The 22,882-nt window shown below is 43.9% G+C and overlaps 1 protein-coding gene across 3 annotated transcripts in view; it reads left to right on the top strand.

Annotated features, from left to right (window-relative positions):
• LOC139260303 (disintegrin and metalloproteinase domain-containing protein 12) overlaps nucleotides 1-22,882 on the top strand; it is a 482,943-nt gene that overhangs the window by 305,863 nt on the left and 154,198 nt on the right. For all 3 annotated transcript variants that reach the window (XM_070876752.1, XM_070876751.1, XM_070876750.1), the window contains exons 6-8: nucleotides 4,628-4,814; nucleotides 9,780-9,845; nucleotides 12,015-12,086. In XM_070876752.1, coding sequence (XP_070732853.1) covers nucleotides 4,628-4,814; nucleotides 9,780-9,845; nucleotides 12,015-12,086 — 325 coding nt within the window. The remainder of the gene's footprint in view (nucleotides 1-4,627; nucleotides 4,815-9,779; nucleotides 9,846-12,014; nucleotides 12,087-22,882) is intronic.

Raw genomic sequence — 22,882 nt, 5'->3', positions numbered from 1 at the left:
TTCATCCAAATCATTAATATAGACTGTAAATAGTTGACCCAGCAAAGAGATTGAGGGTGATCAATTAACATTGATGGAGATAGAGTCATTAACCTGCATTCCTTGAACTTCTATTCACCTCCAACTGCGTGTGTTACTTCAGCTCTGGTCAGGCTCACTTTCTGTTCCAAGTCAATTTCTTGATGACATCATCAGCATTTATCTTTGAGACAAAAATATTCAAAACATGAAGAGCTTTTGTAAAGTTGAAGCCTCACAATATTGCTTGAGTTTTACCAGTTCTCAAATAAAATCAAAACAGTGCAAATGTTGGAAATGTGAAAGAAACAGGAAATGCTGGAAATGCTCAACAGATCAGTCTACGTCTGTGGCGAGAAGGCAGTTAATGCTTCAAACTGGTATCATTCTTCAGAACTTAAAAATAAGCGATGAACAAGCATTTAAATAGAATCAAAAAGTGAGATATGAGGGAAAACAGACAGACATAGAGAGGAAGCATCAGTGGCTGCACCTTATGTTTCAATTTAAAACCTAATACCAATGTTTTCCATCTCTCCCATTGCCCTATCTTTTCCGTGGACTGCCTTAGCTTTTCACACATTATTTGTTCCTTTAATGTCTTTACTGTTTTTTACCATTACTTTACTTAGATTATCTGTTACATCATCCAATAATTATTCAACTGATTATTCCTTTCTGTGTTTGTCTGTTTTTTACCTTCCCCTCCTTTTCCAATTCTATTAATATTCTTGTTCAACTCTTAGTTTTCAGTTCTGAAGAAGGAAACGAGCCCAAAATCTTGACTGTTCTCTCCACAGATACTGGCAGTGCGCTTTCTGTTTTTGTTATTTCTCATCTGGGTCACTAGATAGAGATGTTGGGCCTGAAATTCAGTACCACTGGAAAGCTGGTGCTCCCCCTAACTTTTTGTGGCCATTAGCACCAAAACTATTTGTGGCTGGGCCACCTCATATTCTGCTCCAAAAGTGAACAAATGGGTTCCAGCGCTAATGAACCCTTCCAAAGTGGATTTTTCAGCGGTGTGGCTGTCTTAATTTGAGCGTTATCACCACTGAGAAATCCAGCATGCAGGTAATGGTTTCTAATGAGCCAGCTGTTCACGGGCCCTTTTAAAGGCCAGGGTTTTCAGCGAGGCCCTGACTGGGAAGGAGGTTGGAAGGATGGCTGGTGTAAGAGGTGCAAGGAGAGCCAACAGGTTCACTGATGTGGAGCTGGAGACACTGATGGACGGTGTGGAGGACAGAAGAAGAATACTGTTTCCTGACGTGGGAGACCTGGCAGACCACCAGTACATAATACATGGAGGGATATTGCAGGGGAGGTGTTGGGCACCTCCATATATGTGAGGATCCACCCTCCCAGGAGGGTACTGGCCAGTCTGCACCTGGCCCTTCCAGGGTGGTGATGGGTCGAAGCCTCCTAGCTCGGGGGCGACAGGGATCCTCCTCCTCCTCCTCCTCTTCCTGCACCTCCTCCTCCTCCTCAGGTGGTACTGCTGGCTCGATGTCCAGCGGCTGTCCCCTCATGATGGCCAGGTTGTGCAGCATGCAGCAGACCACGACAATTATGGAGACCCATTGAGGAGAGTACTGCAAGGTGCCACCAGAGCGGTCCAGGCACCGGAATCTCTGCTTAAGGATGCCTCTGCACTGCTCGATGATGCACCTGGTGCCATAATGAGCGCCATTGTGTGCATGCTCTGCCGCTGTCCTGGGGTTCTGTAGAAGAGTGAGCAGCCATAGGGGATATCCCTTGTCCTCAAGCAGCCAACCACATCCTGATTTGGGCCAGTGATGGACAGTGTGGAGGACAGAAGAATAATACTGTTTCCTGACATGGGAGACCTGGCGGACAGGGCAAACTGGTCTGGCACAGAATGAATGAATCATGGATGCTGCCTCCCTTGCCCGCTGCCTCTCTGCACGGTGCTGATGGCGACGCCTTCTCCTGCGTGCCACCCTGCGTCTGAGCAGGTATACCAGGTGTCGCCCTCCCAACACTCCTCCCATCCTCAGGGTGAACCCCGCCAAGCAGATCTCTGCAGCCCACAGGACTTCACTAAAGAGTCAGACTTGAAAGTTGTACAAAAGTACAGGGGTATGTGCAAACCTCTGAGAAGCACTCAGCAAGTTTAATGGAGTCAAAACAAGTAATAAAATGATATGAAAAGATAAATACTGCAGATGCTGGAAAATGAAATAAAAACACTAATAATGAATAAAACTATATCAAAAGATAAATACTGCGCATGCTGGAAAATGAAAAAAACAATAATAGGTAATAAAACTTTTTACCTACCAAAGGGCCCCAGCAGTGTCACGTTCGAGCACCGCATTGAAAACCGGGAAAAGTCCTATCTTTTCCTCGTTGAATTTCGCTGTGGTAGTCCCTTGCCAGCGGCCTGCATGCTGCAGAGCTCGCCGCTGGAAACTCACATATATGGAGATACCTGACACCTCCCCTGCAATCTCCCTCCATGCATTATGCACTGTCTGTCTGCCAGGTCTCCCATGTCAGGAAACAGTATTCTTCTTCTGTCCTCTACACTGTCCCATCAGCTCCATATCAATGAACCTGTTGGCTCTCCTTGCATCTCTTACACCAGCCATCCTTCCAACCTCCTTCCCCCCTCAGGGCCTCGCTGAAAACCCAAAGGCCAGGGAGCAGCTGGCTCATTAGAGTGGCTTCACCGCGCCGTTTCCGGCGGAAGTGAACACCGCTCAAATCCTCCCCAAGCTTAATATGGAGGTGAATTTCGGGCCCTCTGTATTATAGTGGGGAGAGTGGAGAAAATCAAGGAGACCAGTTTTGTTCAAAAATGCACCCTTATTAGCCAATTCCAGAGTGACACCTACTGAGTGACTATGGAAAATCTACAGCACACATTGTCCTGCTCTCCTGGACAGAGAGCAGAAAATAGATGATGGGTGACAGTGTGCCTTTATGATATATTAGCAACAAAAAAGATGCCTGTAAGCACTCCCATTTACACAATAAAGGTGCTGAGAAATGTCAGCACTTTGGTTGTGTTTTACACTTCTGCATACTTTTATGTTTCACTTGAAATTTTAGCACTGGTGCTGGCTTCCAGAGTGGAAACAGCACATGACATAATTCAGTGGTAGTCTGACATGCACCACTGGTATGGCACATTGTTAAGGTTTCTGTGCCCTTGTGAGACATTGCATCACACTGTGAGGCTATTTCCATTGTATGTATAAGGAAGCCTGGCAGTGGCAAGGTCCAAAAGTGGGGGAGAACAGGATAATATTTAGAGAAGGATCCCATCAGTTTAACGAACCTCACTAACAATGACAAAAAGATTCCATGGAAAGGACGTTTTTAAGAAATGCTCTTACAATAGCTGCAGGACAAATCCATTTTTAAAAATCTGTTTTTCTTCATTGCTTTCCATCAAGTTTCTTAACAAAAAAACATGCAGAAGGTTGGGAATTAAATGGTCTCATTGGTTGATTCCCATTTAATTTAGAATATCCAAATATATAAACTCTGTGAATAGAAAAAAATTATTAGATTGCTTCTGCATAAAAAGAAAATCTCTCTGTGGGGTCGTGCTATGGGGGAGAATCTTCGAGCTATGTATTTAGAGAAATCAAAGGAGGGTTTCATGGCGATGTGAAATTTGAACCGATGTTAACTTGTGACGAGTGTAGGAAAGTACTGACATATGAAATACAAGCAGACAGTTTGTGTTGGCACTTGCTTCACTTCTGACCATGGTGCATTACATCAAATCAATTCAAGCTCTCAAATAGTTGGAAAATACAAAAGCTCCTTTATGCTTTATGGTTTCCTGAAATTTGTTGATTTATTGAATTTAATTGGGTTCTCACTAAGGGTAAATTGCTACAAAATTAGAAAGTGCTGTGGCAAACATTTCAGTCACCACTTAACAAATATTAAGCACTGAACACATTTTTTTTAGCCGTAGTAATAATTATGAGGCAAAAACCAACTGAAAGCTTGCAGTTTCTTCAGTTTATATGAAGGCCAAAAAAACATGAAAGAATGTTATCACCTGATAATTTGAATGGTCTCCATAAGTTTCTGGTAATTCTTTTAAAATGTATTTTAATTAGTTGCCAATTTAGATTTAAATACTGAACTCTACAAATTTCCCCAAAGTCTGTACAAAAGCATTAAATAACAACAGCAGTACCTTACCTTTGCATGGTGTCTTTAATGTAGAAAAAAATACTCCTGGATGCTTCATAGAGGCATAATCAGACAAAATTGGATGGCAAAACAAAGAAGGAGACATTAGGAGGGGTGACCATACGCTTTGTAAAGAGGGTGTTAAGGAGGGTCTTATACGAGGAGAAGATAGTAGAGAGGTTTCGAGAGGGAATTCCAGAGTGTGGGGCCTAGCCTGCAGAAGGCACGTTCACCAATGGTGGGAGGAATGCACAAGAGGCCAGAACCAGAGGAATGGACAGTTCTTGGGAGAGGAGGTTGTAGGGATGGAGTAAGCTACAAAGATAAGGTGGGGTACAGTATGAAGTTATATAATCATGAGGATGAAACTTTTAAGTTGGAAAACTGGGAGCTGTATCTTTTGACCAAATGTCTCTCTTTTCTTTGATAGGGGATTTGTTTCATTTGAAAATAAAAGTTATATATTAGAACCCATTGAAGGTGCTACCGATAACACGCACTTGATCTACAGAGCTGAAAATCTTCAGGGCAATGTGGGTGCTTGTGGACACAACTTCAGAACATCAGATACCACTATGGACAGCATTGTTGAGTCCTTGCAGAGATCTTCTACAAGGGTAGGTTAATTACATTTGTTTAAGGGTATAAAATATGACATACAATGTGTGGCCAAGTAGCAATGATAGTTTAAGAACCTTTCTGAAAAGAACTTCCTAATATAATTATTTTGCAATAAATTAGCTGTCACACACTTGACAGATATCTAACAGATTTAATTTACATGACTGTTTATCCTGGCAGTCAGCCGTAGCAATGGTCCATCTTCCAGTTCTAAAAGATTTGACCAGACATAGGGAGGTTGGAGTTTAGTATTTTTCTTTTCGTACAAAGTAATATAATTTTTAAAATGTTAGCATAAACACAATTTTAAAAACATGAGAGGTTAAGGGTCTACTTCCAGTTAATACAACATTTGGAATAATATGAGACTGGGGTTCATTGCTATTTAGGTCAGCAGATGAGGAGAACATTTTGTGCCTGGCAGTGTTCTGCAGTGTCATAGGTTCATTGTTCAGTATCACAAAGAAAACATTAGATCCACAATTCGCACTTGCATCCCATTACCCATTGCTCCATGACCTGATTCACAGTTAGAGCATGAAGACTTCCCCAAGTTAAAAATTGCCAGGAGTTACAAAAAGGATGAAAATGAATAAAATAAAATAATGTATTTGATATTACATCATCTTAAACATTGTACAGCTGGCCCTTGATAGAAGGCCAGCTAAGAACCTCTTCTTCAAACGCAACCATGTTAGCTAAAGCAAGGAGCGTGGATGAGCATATGAATTAAAAATGTCTGTGTGGGCTAGTTGTGCAGAATTTGTCCTGGTCAGGGTTATTCAGTACATATTTTGTACATATTTCACATACATTTTAATATCAAAATAGTTGCCAAAAAGAAGCAAGTGTTGTCAAAATAAAGAAAGAATTTGCATTTATATACCACTTTTCATGTCCTCCTGATAACTCAAAGCACTACACAGCCAAAGAGTTACTTTTTGAAGTGTAGTCACTTGTTTTTTTAGGCAAATACAATGGCTAAATTGTGCACAGCAAGAGTCCAGACAGCATATGAGTTAAATGACCAGTTAATTTGTTATAATGATGTTGGTTTAGGAGGAAGTGAATAATGTTGGTCTGCATACCTGGAGGATTCCTTGCCCTATTCAAATAGAGCATGGGATCTTTTATATCCACATGAACAGGCAGATGGGGCCTCAGTTTAACATCACATCTGAAAGACAGAACTCGATACTGCACTGAATTGCTGACCTCGATTACATGCTTAAGGCCAGGAGTGAAGCTTGGACTCACAATCTTCTGACTCAAGAGTGCTACCAACTGCGATTGGAAATTGAATAGTACAATTTTAAATCTTACCTTTCACATGTAGCATTAGCTTTAAAACAATTCCATCCAAGTTCTTTTTTTTATCTGATAAATACTGAGAATCATGTATAATGATTATGTAGTTGTTAATGTAATAGCTACAGACTGAAAGAACTCCCAGTAATTTTATAGTGTGCTATTCATACTGTGTTATAAATCAGATACTAAGAAACAAAAACAATTCTATTTTTTAAGTCAGGTAAGATTGCAAATCTCTTGTTTGTTACCTTGTCTTTTGAAATGTTTGGCATGATTGTGACAGCATGATTGATCATAGTCCAATCATGCAATCTAACTGATTGTCTGTCTATACCCTTAAATAAAAAGTAATTAGACAGCAATGTTCAATTGTGTTGGGTTTATAAGATAATAGACTTCTCCTAAGCAATCTTGACATTTAAATTGGGACATTTAACTCTTTTTGGAGTTCACCTGCAAAAACATAAAACATTAAACGGTGCCACCCGACCTGGGTGACACTCCAGACATTTACAAGGCCCTTTTTTTTTTTCCCCCCCCCTTTTTTTTTTTGTTTTTTTGTGTTTTTCTTTTTTTTTAATTGGGACATTTATCACAAGTAGACTCCATACAACTGAATGTCATTATGGTTATAATGCATGTTTTCCCACTTTCACCTGGCTGCGAGGGCCCAGAAACAGGTGTCTGATTGGCTATTACCATATTTTTTACATTGTCATTGGGAAACTGCCTCCAGAATAAGGTTCAGTTGCAAAATTGAATGCTTAATAAGGCAATGATTCTGTATTCATTTTTTTGCAGAAAATTCAAAAAGAGCCATTTAAATATAGCTATGACAGGAAAAGGTGAAAACATGCAAATAATTTTAAAAGTGTGTGCCTAATTTTCATATGTTTTATGTACAATAAGCGAGAGAAAGGCTTTTGAGCATCCTACTGATACAAGATTCCAATGTTGACATTTCTAGTATCTCAGATGAATACTGGAAATGTCAACACATGAAGCTTTTATTAGAAATGTTAATAAAATAGGTTTTAGCTCATGATGAAAAAGAAATGAAGCCCTATGAGTGGTAGGTATCCTACACCCTGCTGACGACCACAAATATGCAGAGCTTCTAAATTCCCATGTATTCAGCCTGGCATCCTAGCATCATCTGGTGACAAAATGCTGCTGTCTCTCCAAAGCAATTAATGGCTTTGTTGTGTAAGTGGAAAATGTTTAGTTTCCAACTTGTTATTACTGTATAGAAGAACTGTACAAAAGGAGTATCTGCATAGAACTACACTTTGCAGAAGTGTAATGTGTATCAACAACTTACATTTATATTGCACCTTTAATGTAGAAAAATGCCCTAAGGTGACAAAAATTGACACTGAGTCAAAGGAGATAATAGGAGGAATATATAAAAGCTTGTTCAAAGAGATAGGTTTATAAGGAGGGCATTAAAGGAGGAGCGAGAGGTGAAAAGGCAAAGAAGTTTATGGAGGGAATACCAGACTGTAGGGTGTAGATGGCTGAAGGTAAAACCCAAAGAAGTGATCTAATCCATTCATACGTAAAATGCCTTTTGTAAAGCTCCTCTCTGTACAGACTCTGTGCTAGTTAACGGAGGAGGAGGAGGAGCGGGAGAGGTTTATGGAGGGATTTCCAGAGCTTAAGTCCTAGACGGCTGAAGGCACAGCCATTAACGGTGGGGCGAAGGGAGTGCGAGATGCACAAGAGGCCAGAGTTGGGGAACACAGAGTTCTCAGAGGGCTGTAGGGCTAGAGGAGGTTACAGAGATAGAGGTGGGTTAAACACAAGGCTGTGAGTTTTAAATTGGAGACGTTTGGGGAGTGACATCCAATGTACATCGGCAGACACATGGGTGTCCCCAGCATTGAAGCACTGACCACACTCGATCAGCTCCGCTGGGCAGACCTCATTATTCGTATGCCAGACACGAGACTCCCAAAGCAAGCGTTCTACTCTGAACTCCTTCACGGCAAACGAGCCAAAGGTGGGCAGAGGAAACGTTTCAAGGACACCCGCAAAGCCTCCCTGATAAAGTGCAACATCCCCACCGACACCTGGGAGTCCCTGGCCAAAGACCACCCTAAGTGGAGGAAGTGCATCCAGGAGGGCGCTGAGCACCTCGAGTCTCATCATGAGCGTATACAGATATCAAGCGCAGGCAACGGAAAGAGCGAGAAGGAAACCAGTCCCATCCACCCTTTCCCTCAACGACTGTCTGTCCCACCTGTGACAGGGACTGTGGCTCTCCTATTGGACTGTTCAGTCACCTAAGGACTCATTTTTAAAATGGAAGCAAGTCTTCCTCGATTCTGAGGGACTGCCTATGATGCTGGGTGATGTGTGAGCGGGACTTGGTGGAAGTTAGGATGCGGGCAGCAGAGTTTTGGATCAAGTGAAGTTTATGAAGAATGGGAGGCTGGCTTGGGGAGCATTGGAATAGGTGGGTCTAGAGGTGGGAAATGGCCAGCTCCCATGATGAACTGGCCAGCAGATCAGGCCTGAGAGGGGGCAGGCAACACCAGAGGTAGTCATGAATGGGCCAGCAGCGGATTGGATATTTATCAGAAGCCAAGGAGGAGCCTTGGCCGGATGAAATAAAACTAAAAATTTCCTGGGCCATTTTGTGTTCAGCCTCTGGTTTGTCCGCTCATCAACTGGTACAAATGAGGGGAGCATGCATAAGTGCAAGCTCTGCCATTTGCTCCTGAAAATTGCAATCGAGGACCTGTAGCCGATGTAGAACCCTGATTTGCATATTTAAGCAGCCTCTGTCTGCTTGCCCATTTGGTGGTGTCAGGTGGGCCTTGGGCATTAGTAGGGCAGCTGACATGTCCCCTGTGCCAGATTCTCAATTGCTGCCCACCTACTCTTCATGTGAAAAACGAGTGGCTGAGTGTTGAAAATCGCCTCCATTTGTTTGCAAAGTAGTTCAGTGAGAGAATAATTAGAAAACGAAAATCTGAATCACATCCGCAACAAGATATATACCAGATTAGGTCACTTTCACATTAATGAGGTTATAAAAACTTTTTTATAATCTAAATAAATACATGCACAACAATTTAATGATGCATTTAAACCTTAACTTTATCATTAGTGACATTAGATTGCGCGATTATTGTGGAAATGTGGTCTGACATAACCCCGGAGACCCTCTGGGGACGTGAGAACTTTTTAAAAACCTACCTCAAGTTGATTTAATGTGTAGAAAGTCTAGACGATCCCACCCGCCATCTCTAGAAATGTAAACTTACCCCTGGGGAGGGGGCTCTGAGCATTCCTGTATAAATGAGGTACTGCCTGGCTGGACTTAATACTGCCTTTTCTGATCACTGATTACACGGGATACGGGTTAGATTTTAATAGAAGGTTCACAAACATGATACTGTCTCTTCAAAAACACATTTTACATGGTGTCACATGGAGTTAAAAATGGTTATTTATTCAAACATAGTTCACACGCAAGCGAGAGTTATTAAAGATGTTGGTGCTTCATCCTCACAAAGAGCCTCTCTTGAACTTTGTGATATCCTCTTTCTAACCTCTTCTATTACAGTGTTGTATAAAAAAGATAAATAGATTTGGAGAGTTTTTAGAAATTAGCAACTTATTATCTGTACCTTGTTTTGCAGCACAAGAGAGATATATTGAAGACCACTAAATATGTGGAACTGATTATAGTAGCAGACAATCGAGAGGTAGGATATTGAACTTCTCTCCAGTTAAGGCTACTTCAGATCCATTTTTCAATTACCTGTAATTCTGTTATTTTTTTGTTGTGCTCCTGGCATTGCCTTAGCAATATCTTATTGTGTGAATTGTGGAGCTACAGGTCACTATGGAAATATTTTTCATGAGTGGATTTTGAAGGGATGTTTTAGCTAGTCACGTGTCATTTCTGTCCACATGGTCTATTAGTAGGGCAAGTGATTTGTTGTCATTCAGAAAACAGTATTTTTAGCTTTTCCATAACCATTTTAGGCAGCCAGTGTCACTACACAGAGCATTGAAACTCACAGATGTCACGTCATGCCGATTGCTCTAGCAATTAGTGAGCATTGATCCATCTTCTGTTTTTTTTAAATAAATAATTAGAATACAATAACTGTTCTAATTTTCCTCCAAATTCCTGAATAATCATTCCTGGTCCATGAACTACGGAAGGAGCGTGCGGAAAATCAGTCCCACCTTACCCCGACGACTGTCTGTCCCACCTGTGACAGGGTCTGTGGCTCTCACATTGGACTGTTCAACCACCAAAGGACTCACTTTGGGAGTGGAAGCAAGTCTTCCTCGATTCCGAGGGTCTGCCTATGACAGATGATGAAGATGAAATAGAATGTAGAAACATAGGAATGTACAGGCCCAGAAAAGACCATTGCAGTACCACTGTCTTAGAAATATCATATCCCACAATACCTCTCATACCCTGCTATCAAATCTTTCACCAAGCACTTATCCATTCCATAACTTCCCCATTGTCAGTGTAAGGTGGTTAGCTCTAAACTGAGGGTAATTTTTAGTTTGGGCGCATGTATAAACTGGCAGTTGCAAACCGGGCACCCATTCCACAACACCACCTCCCTCCCCTACTAATTTCCTTTCCATTGCAGTCATTGGAAAGGAAAATTGGGCAAGGCATATAATGGGCAGCCAATCTGCAACCAGCAGTTTTCCGTTTGCAACCAAACTGAAAATCACCCCCATTGTCTCTTCACCCTTCCTCTTCTAAATTTGATGCCTCCAACTGAAAACTTGAACTCTGTGCTCTGATTACAATCTTGTTTATTTCTCTGTTTCTAAAAATTTAAGAAGACTAGTTAGCTTAGTTCACAATATTAACCAGTGAAGAACATCTAACTGTGGTTGGACCAGATTGCCTTCTGCAATTAGCAGCCGGCTAATGTTACATCTCATGCTGTGATTACCAAGTTACTGATGCACAGATCGTGTTATGAACTTCTCCATATGACCTGAGATCGTGAAAATTGTCAGTGACGCTTAACATCAAACTCTAACAATGAATACTAATGCTATCCTCGTATTAAAAGATATCCCATCCGATTCAACTACCTCGTTGATTGTGGCCTCCTCACATCAGACAACCCGAGGTCTGTAATGTGTAATATCTTCTACGTACGCACAATAATCCCACCACGCTTGCATACAATATATATCCCAATAAAGCACTGCGTAAAGAAAATGGCCCTGAAAATCTGTGCAAGGGCCCATCCTGGCGCCCACGCAGGACCTCAGCCACTTGCCGCAGGTGACTTTCTGGGGTAAGTTGGAGCTCCCTTCATCTGCATGGGAATGGTGGACACCCATACCACTAGAGCACATTTAGGGTGCCTGCCACATTTGAGTGCATGGAAACTCCATTGGAGGAATGCTAGGCCAGGGGAGATGACCTCAGAAGGAATCAATAAGTGTCCCCCACTGCCTCCTTACAAAGGGGGCCGTTTTAAAATATATATATATTTTTTAACTGGTGCTTTTTCTTCGGGATTACGGCCTTGGCTCCCAGATGGGGCCAACTATCTCTGGTTATCACAAGCCTGGTCCAGCGTATCCCAACTGAGTTTCCAGCTTTGCCAGCGAACTCCTTGAACTCCTTTGGAAGTTGCAACAGGTGTATGCCGGTACAACCCTATGACTCCATGACATATTAAGTTCAATAAAAACTCAGTCAGAAACAAAAAAAACGAATGCATCATCATTTGTTGAAGTCAAGATTCGTTACAAGTCATATAGTCCTGTGTGGCCATTTAACTTTCTAGATAAGAGCATAAATGTCAGAAGAGATACAAGAAGTTTTATAAGCCAATGTAAACTTAACTATAGTAATCTTTTGTACAAATCTCAAGTTTCAGAAACAAGGGAAGGATTTGGAAAAGACTAAACAGAGACTGATAGAAATTGGCAATTTTGTGGATAAGGTAAGCATGCAGCAAGGTATTTTAAAAGCATTTTTTTCCCCAAATGCATGATAAACAGAGAAGGAAGTAAAATAAATATTGGTATGTGATAAGTGTAGTAATTTGGAAAACCATAGCCACTTGTTCTTTTTGTTTTAACTGATGTGATTGGGAGGGTTTCTCTGAATTACCGTCAGCTATGGGGTGGATTTGGGGTGGTAAAAAGAACAGGATGGGCCCTTTAAGACTACCACCTCAAATCTAAACCCAAAAAACTGGACTTGGTTACACCGCCCAAAAATACACATGTTTAAGACCCTACAGAGGTGCTTAACACAGCTAATAAATTTTGTAAAGGCAGCATAGCCAGTTCCTCAGACCCATTCCCCTCCATTTCCAACCCAAAATCACACTAAATAATGGCACTGTAAATGTGGTGGGAGAGGCTACAGCAGGTACTCCTGAGGCAGATGCAGCTTGAAGAAGACAATTTTGCACTTATATTGAAGGTTGGAGTTTCTTTGCCTGCATCATGTTCTTTGGTAGTTGAGTCAGGACATTTGCTGCAATTTTACTAAGGTGCTGCTTAGCAATCTTGATGCGGATTTCTCTATGGGAACTGTTGTACTCATAATAAATGGTGAGACTGAGTACTGTGTGCAATGAGCAAGTGTGACCTTAGCTCCTTTATTAAGGTTCCAGAGTGCTGGTACCTCGTGGGTGGCCTGCTTATATACTGTGCTCCCAAGGGATGCTGGGATCCCTTGGGACTTTAACAGGAGGGCCCTCTGATGGTCAGGTGTAATGCAAGTTACAAAGGGTTAAATACATAACAGGAACACCTTTATTTTTATGATGGGAAGAGAAGGAGAATGAGGACATGCAGATTGTCAGATTAGAAGCACTGAAAGTCAGGCATCACAGAAGCAGCTCTTCCCTAAACATGGCCACTCAGTCATCGGGGCCGAAATTGAGCCCCGTCCCAAACGGGGCGCACTTACCGTTTTTAGAAGTTTTTCTCCCCCCCCCCCCACCAATCCACGTCACCTGATGTTGCTTGGGAGGATGGAGATGCAAAGATGGTTAAGGCAGTGGTGACCTGCAGGCTGCTACAGACAATGCTGTTCCCCTACTGAAAGTGGGCTGCAGATCTTGAGCCAGCAGTTTAGTTCCCTAGTAGCCTTTCAGGCAGAGGGAGGCAGTGGAAGTTAAAGGGGAGGGCCGCTGCAAACTCTACAAAGTTTTTACTTGGGTTCAGTGGGCCACCAGGCCACCAGGGAGGGTTTCGGCTGGGCCAGCAGCCTGGCACCCAAGAGGGGGTACCAGGCTGCCTGTTGGCGGCCCGGCTGACCTGGCAGTTGGCCGACAATAAAAGAATAATATGGAGTCGCCGGCAATTCGACCTCCCCTTTAAGGGTGGCTGGGCCGCCCAGTCACATACAGCTTCCCGCTGGGGAAAGCTGTCAGTGGCATCGACCAATGGCAGCGCCGCTCCCATGGGGCAATTCCACACGGGGGTCAGAAAGGGGGTTGCCGCCGGTTGGTAAGGGGTTGGCACGTGCCTGACGCAGCGGGAAAACGGGTGGAGCGGAAACCCGTTCCCGCCGCTTCCAGCCCGGGGGCAATTTCAGACAGGTTGGCCCATCCATCTGCCCCCGGGCGGTAAGGCCCCTCCGCTCCATTCCCGCCTCTTAGAGACGGTAATGGAGCTTATAGAGGGGGGGAATTTCGGCCCTATTCAGTCTACACACCAAGAGAGTCCATTAGACTTCTCTGAATGTCTGTGCCTCAGAAGGCTGCACTTTCCCCTGCCTCCCTCTGCCTGAAAGGCTAGCAGGGAACTATGTAAACTGCTGGCTCAAGATCTGCAGCCCACTTTCAGTAGGGGAACAGCATTGTCTGTAGCAGCCTAGGTCACCACTGCCTTAAACATTTTTGCATCTGCATCCTCCCAAGCAACATCAGGTGACGTGTGTCATATTAGCCAGTTAGTAGTCCATCATTGCATCAAGAAGATCACTGATACTCTCTTCAGGAGGGCTGCACAATTCATGACCTGCCCAATGGAAGCAGAGAAGCAAAACAAACTATCCAGTCCTGTAGACTGGCTGGCTTTCCAGATGTGCAAGGTGCAATTAATGGAACCCATGTGCTAATCAAAGCCCCCTATGAAAAAACCCATTATTTTATTAATATCAAGGACTTCATTCCATCGATGTGCAGCTAGTAAGCAATGCTCATCACTTCATCCTAAAAATGCTGCTGTGACTGGGCCATCCACCATTAACGCCCTCATGACACAGGCCATATATCAAGTCAGTTAGTTGGTGACCAGGATTATCCCCTTCAATCATGGCGGATGACTCCAGGGTGGCATCCACAGACAGACAGGTAGAACAGGTACAAGGAGGTCCATGTAACCACAAGAAGTGTCATAGAGCAGACCATAGGCATTCTGAAGTTGCATTGTACATGGAGCACTGCCCAGCCACAGTCTCCGAGATTATTATATCACATTGTGTGCTCATAACATTACCATGAAGAAAGGTTTGCTGCTTCTGGAACCTGAAGGTAATGATGATGAAAATGATGATGATGACGAGGGAGATGAAGTATCTGCAGCCCCCTAGCATGAGGAGCGGTGTAGAACAGGACAGCCAGCTGTCAAAGCAAGCAAAGCACGACTAATAGCTCAGTGCTTTCAAAAGTAAAGGTTGTCTCATCAAAATAAGTCACTTCACACCTGCCTGTTCTCCCCCCCCCCCCCCCCAACCCACCACATACTCTCACAATTGCCTCACTTTCATAAAACAGAAGTCTCCATTTCCTCTGCCCTTATCCAACTTTAGGTGGCATTTGCCTCAGGGTAGCTGCTGTCCCAGAGGATCAATTCCCAGAAGCCTTTCTCACAGTAACAAAAAGGGGAGGGGCTTGGCTGCTCATGAAGGCACTGGAGGGGGTCTTAAGGAACCAGGCTCACATTCACTCTTACTGGAGAGATAGCAACATCTGTGCCTACTCCTTGAAACCCATTGGTGCAAGGCACAGGCTCACAGGTGTTATCACACACAATAAATGTTCCCCTGTTCCCCATCATCTTTTGCAAGCTCTGTGACATTGTCTCACTGAGAGAATCTATGGAAACAGTATTGGCTGCTACTCTGGAAGTCCCCAATGTTCTTAGAAGCTCTTCCTGGTGTCTTGATGTCACAGCACTCTACCAGGCTGTCATTGTCACTATCTCCAAGGACTTCAGCAGGTTGTGAGATAATTCCTGCAATGTGTTACAAATGTGGGTAGTGGACCTCTCCCACTTAGCCATCATATCAATCATATTTATGAAATCTGTCTCCATTGCCTCTACCTGAGATATATACTCCCTAATCATTGTTCTTATGAAGACTGAGCCCCTGAGACCTAGGTCCTCAGCTAAGGGTGGCCATCTCTCCCTCCTCCAGAAAGCAATGGAGCCACCTTTTCTGCCATTCCCAGCTCTTCATTCTCACTCGTGTTCAGTACTTCACCTGGCGATAACTCTTCTGCCTCACTAGTTGCACACAAGTAGATATCTCTGTGCTGTTGCTTGCACAGGCAAAATTCTATGACCGAGTTAATGAGGAAGTGACAGGAATGGTAGATCCCTGAATGGCAGTGACTATTTCTGTGGAAGTGCCTGGGTGGTCATCAGAGTGACTGACCTGTCCCTGCAAGGCACCCCGATGAAGTGAGATACAGAGAAGCCATTGCCTCGAAGAGCTAATTGCTGAGAGTAGGACATAGCAATTCTTTGAGAAAGCACATAAAGCTGAAAGGTGTCTGTTGATCTTTGCTCTGCCTTTAACAATCTTCTGCTGCCAGCTCCCCTCCAACTAAGCTGTCATCTATAGGCCCTTTTGTGCGTCTTCCAAGAATTTCTCAAGCTTTCTCTTCTTTAACAGGGCGGACCTCCCCCCAGTGATATTTCTCTGACATTGGCTCCAGGTCAAATTTTCTTTTGGAGGAAGAGAAGTAATGTTACAGGCTTGTGAGTGACATGAACACGTCTCCATATGAGTGCATGCATCCTATGATGATGATAATTAGCGATGCATTGTTCCTTGAAAACTAGGAGTAATGCTTATTGCAGGCAAACTGAGTTGAGCGAGTGGCTGGTGGATGTTGATAGTGGTTGAGTGTTTGGAGAGGTTGCCCTTTGCATTAGTGAGTTCACCTGACACCAGGGAGCTGAGAGAGCAAAAGGGTATGAGAGATCAGAGGGTGAATAAAGGCTCTATTAATGGTAAAGGGTGTGTGTTGGTATGACTCCTTGTGTGGCATTTGGGGTGTCTAGACAGCCTATACCATCCTCTTAGGATGGTTCCTACCATCAGCACCCATGAGACAGACCCTCATAACCTTGATTTCTACCAGAAGTACATCCACAGATGCATATGAACACCTTGATTCCCGTGCTGCTCCCATACCCAAGACTGCTGCTCCTTCAGCCATTGTGAAATGTCTGGAGCTGTAGGCGGAATCCTACCGGCCCTGCGAGTTTGGAGGCGGGTCCTCTGTCAAAATGGGCGCGATTGACAGCGGGGTGGAAATCCGCTCTCAACCCACCTCCTTGTGAGTTTCCCAAGTGCCAGCCCTGCCTGTGGTTTGCAGACCCGGTAGCCTTGAGGAAGAGTTCATAGAGTGCGTAAGGGACGGGTTCCTTGAGCAGTATGTAATGGAACCAACCAGGGGGCAGGCTATCCTAGATCTAGTCCTGTGTAATGTGACAGGATTAATAAACAATCTCCTAGTAAAGGATCCCCTTGGAATGAGTGATCATAGCATGATTGCGTTTCAAATTCAGATGGAGGGTGAGAAAGTTGGATCTCTAACCAGCGTACTAAGCTTAAATAAATGAGTCAATTAAGGTATTAGGGCAGAGTTGGGTAAAGTGGACTGGGAATACAGATTGAAGTGTGGGACGGTTGATGAACAGTGGTGTACATTGAAAGAGATAATTCACAACTCTCAAGAAAAATATATTCCAGTAAGGAGGAAAGGATGCAAGAGAAAAGAAAGCCATCCATGGTGAAATAAAGAAATAAAGGACGGTATCCAATTAAAAACAAGGGCATACAAAGTGGCCAAAACTAGTGGGAGGACAGAAGATTGGGAAGCTTTTCAAAGCCAGCAAAGAATGACTAAAAAATGATTAAGAAAGGGAAGATAGACTATGAAGCTGAACTAGCACAAAATATAAAAACAGATGGTAAGAGTTTCTATAGGTATACAAAAAGAAAAAGAGTGGCTAGAGTAAATGTTGGTCCCTTAGAGGACGAGACCGGGGAATTAGTAATGGGGAGCATGGAGATGGCAGAAACTCTAAACAAGTATTTTGTATCAGTTTTTACGGTAGAGGACACTAACAATATTCCAACAGTGGATAGTCAAGGGGCTATGGGGGGGGAGAAACTTAACACAATCACAATCACTAAGGAGGCGGTGCTCAGTAAGATAATGGGACTAAAGGCAGCTAAATCCCTTGGACCTGATGCTTGCATTCTAGGGTCTTAAGCGAAGTAGCGGCAGGGGTTGTGGATGCATTGGTTGTAATTTACCAAAATTCCTTGGATTCTGGGGAGGTCCCAGCAGATTGGAAAACTGCAAATGTAAGGCCCCTATTCAAAAAAGGAGGCAGACAAAAAGCAGGAAACTATAGACCAGTTAGCCTAACATCTGTGGTTGGGAAAATGTTGGAGTCCATTATTAAAGAAGCAGTAACAGAACATTTGGAAAAGCAAAATTTGGTCAGGCAAAGTCAGCATGGATTTATGAAGGGGAAATCATGTTTGACAAATTTGCTGGAATTCTTTGAGGATGTAACAAACAGGGTGGATAAAGGGGAACCAGTGGATGCGGTGTATTTGGACTTCCAGAAGTCATTTGACAAGGTGCCACATAAAAGGTTACTGCACAAGATAAAAGTTCATGGGGTTGGGGGTAATATATTAGCATGGATAGAGAATTGGCTAACTAACAGAGAACAGAGAGTTGGGATAAATGGTTCATTCTCTGGTTGACAACCAGTAACTAGTGGGGTGCCACAGGGATCAGTGCTGGGACCTCAACTATTTAGAATCTATATAAACGCCTTGGAAGAAGGGACTGAGTGTAACATAGCCAAGTTTGCTGATGATACAGAGATGGGAGGAAAAGCAATGTGTGAAGAGGACACAAAAAATCTGCTAAAGGACATAGACAGGCTAAGCAAAAATTTGGCAGATGGAGTATAATGTTGGAAAGTGGGGTCATGAACTTTGGCAGAAAAATCAAAGAGCAAGTTATTATTTAAATGGAGAATGATTGCAAAGTGCTACAGTACAGCGGGACCTGGGGGTACTTGTGCATGAAACATAAAAGAATAGTATGCAGGTACAGTAAGTGATCAGGAAGGCCAATGGAATCTTGGCCTTTATTGTAAAGGGGATGGAGTATAAAAGTAGGAAGTCTTGTTACCGCTGTACAGGATATTGGTGAGGCCACACCTGGAATACTGCGTGCAGTTTTGGTTTCCATATTTACAAAAGGATATACTTGCTTTGGAGGCAGTTCAGAGAAGGTTCACTAGGTTGATCCCGGGGATGTGGAGGTTGACTTATGAGGAAAGGTTGAGTAGGTTGGGCCTTTACTCATTGGAATTCAGAAAAATGAGAGGTGATCTTATTGAAACGTACAAGATTGAGGGGGCTTGACAAGGTGGATGCAGAGAGGATGTTTCCACTGGTGGGGGAGACTAGAACTAGAGGGCATGATCTTAGAATAAGGGGCCGCCCATTTAGAACTGAGGTGAGGAGAAATTTCTTCTCTGAGGGTTGTAAATCTGTGGAATTTGTTGCCTCAGAGAGCTGTGGAACTTGGGACATTAAATAAATTTAAGACCGAAATAGACAGTTTCTTGAGCGATGGGGGGATGAAGGGAGCTGAGTCCATGATCAGATCAGCCATATTGAATGGCAGAGTAGGCTCGAGGGGCCTTACGGCCTACTCCTGCTCCTAGTTATGTTCTTATGTTCTTATGTTCACGACACGTCAGGCAATTGAGATAATTGAGAAGCTGCTTAAAGTTATTTAAGCAGCATTTTACCAGGACCTAATGATTTTTCCAAGTTTTTTATGAGGTTCCCGTCCCTCGGGGATCATGTCAGGTAAGTGTGTTGGGTTCTCAACAACTCTGCATTGGTTTGAATAGTTAACAGCTGCAGAAGTGGTATAAAAGCTACCATTTCACAGCTGTTCAATTTCCAATCTTGGAAGCTGGAGCCTTCAGGATTTGGAATAAACTTTTCAGCTTTATGGTGGTTTGAAGTGTTTGCAGTGAACTCTCTATCCAGTGTCACCTCCTTGGAGCAATCACTCTCTCCACTGACAGATCGCTTCTGTCATCTCTACTTCAGCTGCCATCTGTTCCCTCAGCATCAGTGTCCTTGAAAAAATCTCACCTTGGTCCTCAGAATCCCACGACGATCAGCCCCTACACCAGCATCACCAACAACAATACCAAACTTCTCCGCATGTGATGCTGCACAGGACAGAGGCCATCAGCACCCGACATGTTGCTGCCAGGGATGGCCTCAGCATGGCCACATTTACTTCCCTACAATGCCCAAACCATTCCTTTCACACTCATCACCATTGGTGGGGTGGGTGGGGTACGGTTTTGGGGATGTGATGAGTGCCACAGCAGGATGAGGTTGAGTGTGGCTCTCCCTCAAGATCATTGAAAGGTTCGTGCCACTGCAGCCTGGTACTCCTGACAACATCCCTGCTTGTGCCCTCCTGTACAATGTGCAACCAGGCTGTGTTGGTGTCCTGGGGAGGCCTCTTCCGCCCACTGGATAGGAAGAGAACCTCTCTGCATGTTGTGACTCCCTCCATAAGCATCTGGTGGTAGTCATGAGAGAACCTGGGTACAAGCGTGCACCTTTGAGCAGTGCTTGTCAGTGTTTGCAGAACCTTAATGCTGCAGAACACTGAGAGAACAACTGTCAAAATGAATGTGGGCATGCTCCCTTTAAGGAAACCGATGGATGATGCATATTCAAAAGATGTAATCAAATGACGTCATCAGACCCACTTCCTTTTAATTGGCTGGGAACCTCGCAGCCCCATTCACATAAAAACATTTGGACAGAGCGGGCTGCAACCAGGAGCGAGGTTCCAGCTCACACCCGAAGTCACCCGTCTTGCTCCCGACCCAGTATGAATAATCACGGCCTTAAATGCAAGATTCCACTTTAATTGGCTGCAGTCTTCACATATCAGAACTGTATTTCCCTCCATCCCGGAGGCAGTAAGCCAATGAAGGATGGTTTGCTGGCCTTCAAAAGGCCCTGCATGGCTAATGAGGTTCTGGGAAGAACAAGGTTTCGCACAGGTTTCAAAAGGTTTGGGGGGTGGGTGGGACTGTCTCTGTTATATATCAGGCATTAGGACCGTCCTGCAAATAAAACTGCCAACAGTAGGAGAATCAATGCCTATACCTCATTAAATTATTACATTCTTAGGGCCCGAAATTCATCGACCTACCGCCCGCATACCGCCCAAAAATGCGATTTTGGTGAAAAAACACCTACATACCACTGACATACCGCTCGGCAGAATATTCATCAATGACATAACGGATGTCATTGATGAATATCAATGTGGAATGCACACTGTCCGCCATGCAGGACCGCCCGCATACCACCCAAAAAGTCCGATTTTCATCGCATACTGCCGACATACCACCGGAGCTGCATACTGTCCTGGAAAAGGTGGTTTTACGCGATGTTAAATGGGCGGAGTGCTCGGAGCCGCCATTTTTGAAATCGGGAACTGTCAGCTAAAGCAGCACCCCTGTATTTCTGAGGTGACCAGTGACTTTACAGTGTGATTTAGAGTGGAAAAGTTATTTTTATTGGTACAGAGTCACTTATTAAGATAGAAGGTATTTTAGTTCTATTTTTTTCATTGAAAAATATTGTGGAGATTTAAAAAGAATGGGGCCTGTACTATCTCAGCCTATATTGCTGACTACCTGTCCAATGGAGGAACCAGATGTGAGAAGGTTTATAAATGAATGCTTTGCTTGAATGTGAAGACCTGATGACTGTTACCCCAAAAGTTTGACACTGTACAAGATTGCTTAAATTCAATTCAAATGTTTATGTAAAAATGTCAGAAATATACAACAATTTTAAAACTTTGTAAAACTTATAACTTATAACCATAAATCAACCATAACAACTTTAATAACAACTTTAACAAAATTTAACAACATTAATAAAACTTCAATTATTCAATGAACAAATGCAACAAAAGACTCTTTACTGTCCTTGACCACGACCTCGACCTCAAACTACACCACCCTTGGGACTATTCCCCTCCTTTCCTACTCCTGCCCTTCCCTTTCCCACTACCCCTGATCCCGAATCTCCCAGTGCTGGTACCAAGCCACGGTGCAGCACCGCACCCCGAGTGCTGTTGCTGTCGTTGGAGATCAGACATTGCAAGCGCATTAAATGGGGCCTCAGGAGAAGCTTTTGATGTGGAAGGCACGGCTTCAGGGCTGAAAGATGCTGTCAGCTGCCCACCCTCAGCTGCTGTTGACCTGACTACTATGGCACGGGGGGGATACCATGCCATGTCCCGATGCCGTCAATTGTCGCATGGCATCGACGGAGTCGGCGGTTTGCTCCATCGCGGTGATCATACGCGACATGTCCTCGGATATGAGCCGCGATGTTTGCGGCTATCATAGTCATGGCCTTGAGCAGCTCTCGACTTATGTCAATGCTGGCCTGTGACAGACGCACCATGTCGTTGTACACACCTAGTACAGCAACCGACCTTTTCTGCACCAACCTCTGACGCTATGGCAAAGGCGCTGCAATACTGGGGGTGCCTTGCTGCACGACGCTTGGCCCCGCAGAATCAGAGGAGCTATGGGGGAATCCCCTGAATATAAACTCGGTGGTGGAGGATGTTCCAGCTGGCCCACATGGAACTAGTGTATCCTCCTCTGTCTCTACCCCCACCTCCACCTCCACTGGCTCCAGGATCAGCGACTCTTCCTCTTCATCTTCATCGTCTCTGGCAGGGGTGAAGTCGGGAGATGGCTGGGTGACGCCAGAGGTGGAGGCAGTGGGTCTGTCGTCTGGTCTGTCTGTGGAGGTGTGGTCTGAATCGTCCAAGTCTGGAAGTACAAAACAACATTTAAAAATGCTTGGCACCAGGAGAGGGGTCAGGATTACATGAGTACATAGTACAGTGACTTATCGCAGTCTTACTTAAATGTCCACCACTGCTATAGTACTGCAGTACATATCGCAGACAGACAATACATATATACATATATATATGCATTGCGTTACATGCCCCCAACATTGCATTACATCATATGAGGCCAACATTACAGTGCAATAAACTTGCATTACATTTCATCAGGCCAACATTGCAGTTACAGTTACATTACATGACATGAGAGGACCGCAACACAGACTGGATTGTATTCAACTGACCATCCTGTATGAGTGGGTCAACACCAATGCCGGTGGTGGCACAGTTGCTATCCCCAACCAGGGACAGGGCACGGATCTCGATTTCAGTTAGAGGCTCTTGGGTTGCGGGTCCTCCCCCCGCATGCCGCTGATCGGCTGCTATTGCAGATGTCTTCTTCTGCAGAAAGTAAAGTAAATTGAAGTAAAAATCTTCAATCCATTTAACATCGCAGACACACAGGGTCGCACACACACACATTAAAAAACACTGTGTTGATCCTCTTGTCATTGCCTGAAAGCACA

The sequence above is a fragment of the Pristiophorus japonicus genome, chromosome 3, assembly GCF_044704955.1.
Source record: "Pristiophorus japonicus isolate sPriJap1 chromosome 3, sPriJap1.hap1, whole genome shotgun sequence".
NCBI classification, from domain to species: domain Eukaryota; kingdom Metazoa; phylum Chordata; class Chondrichthyes; family Pristiophoridae; genus Pristiophorus; species Pristiophorus japonicus.
Note: the sequence above shows the minus strand (reverse complement) of the source record. Positions and strands in the feature narration are given on the sequence as shown.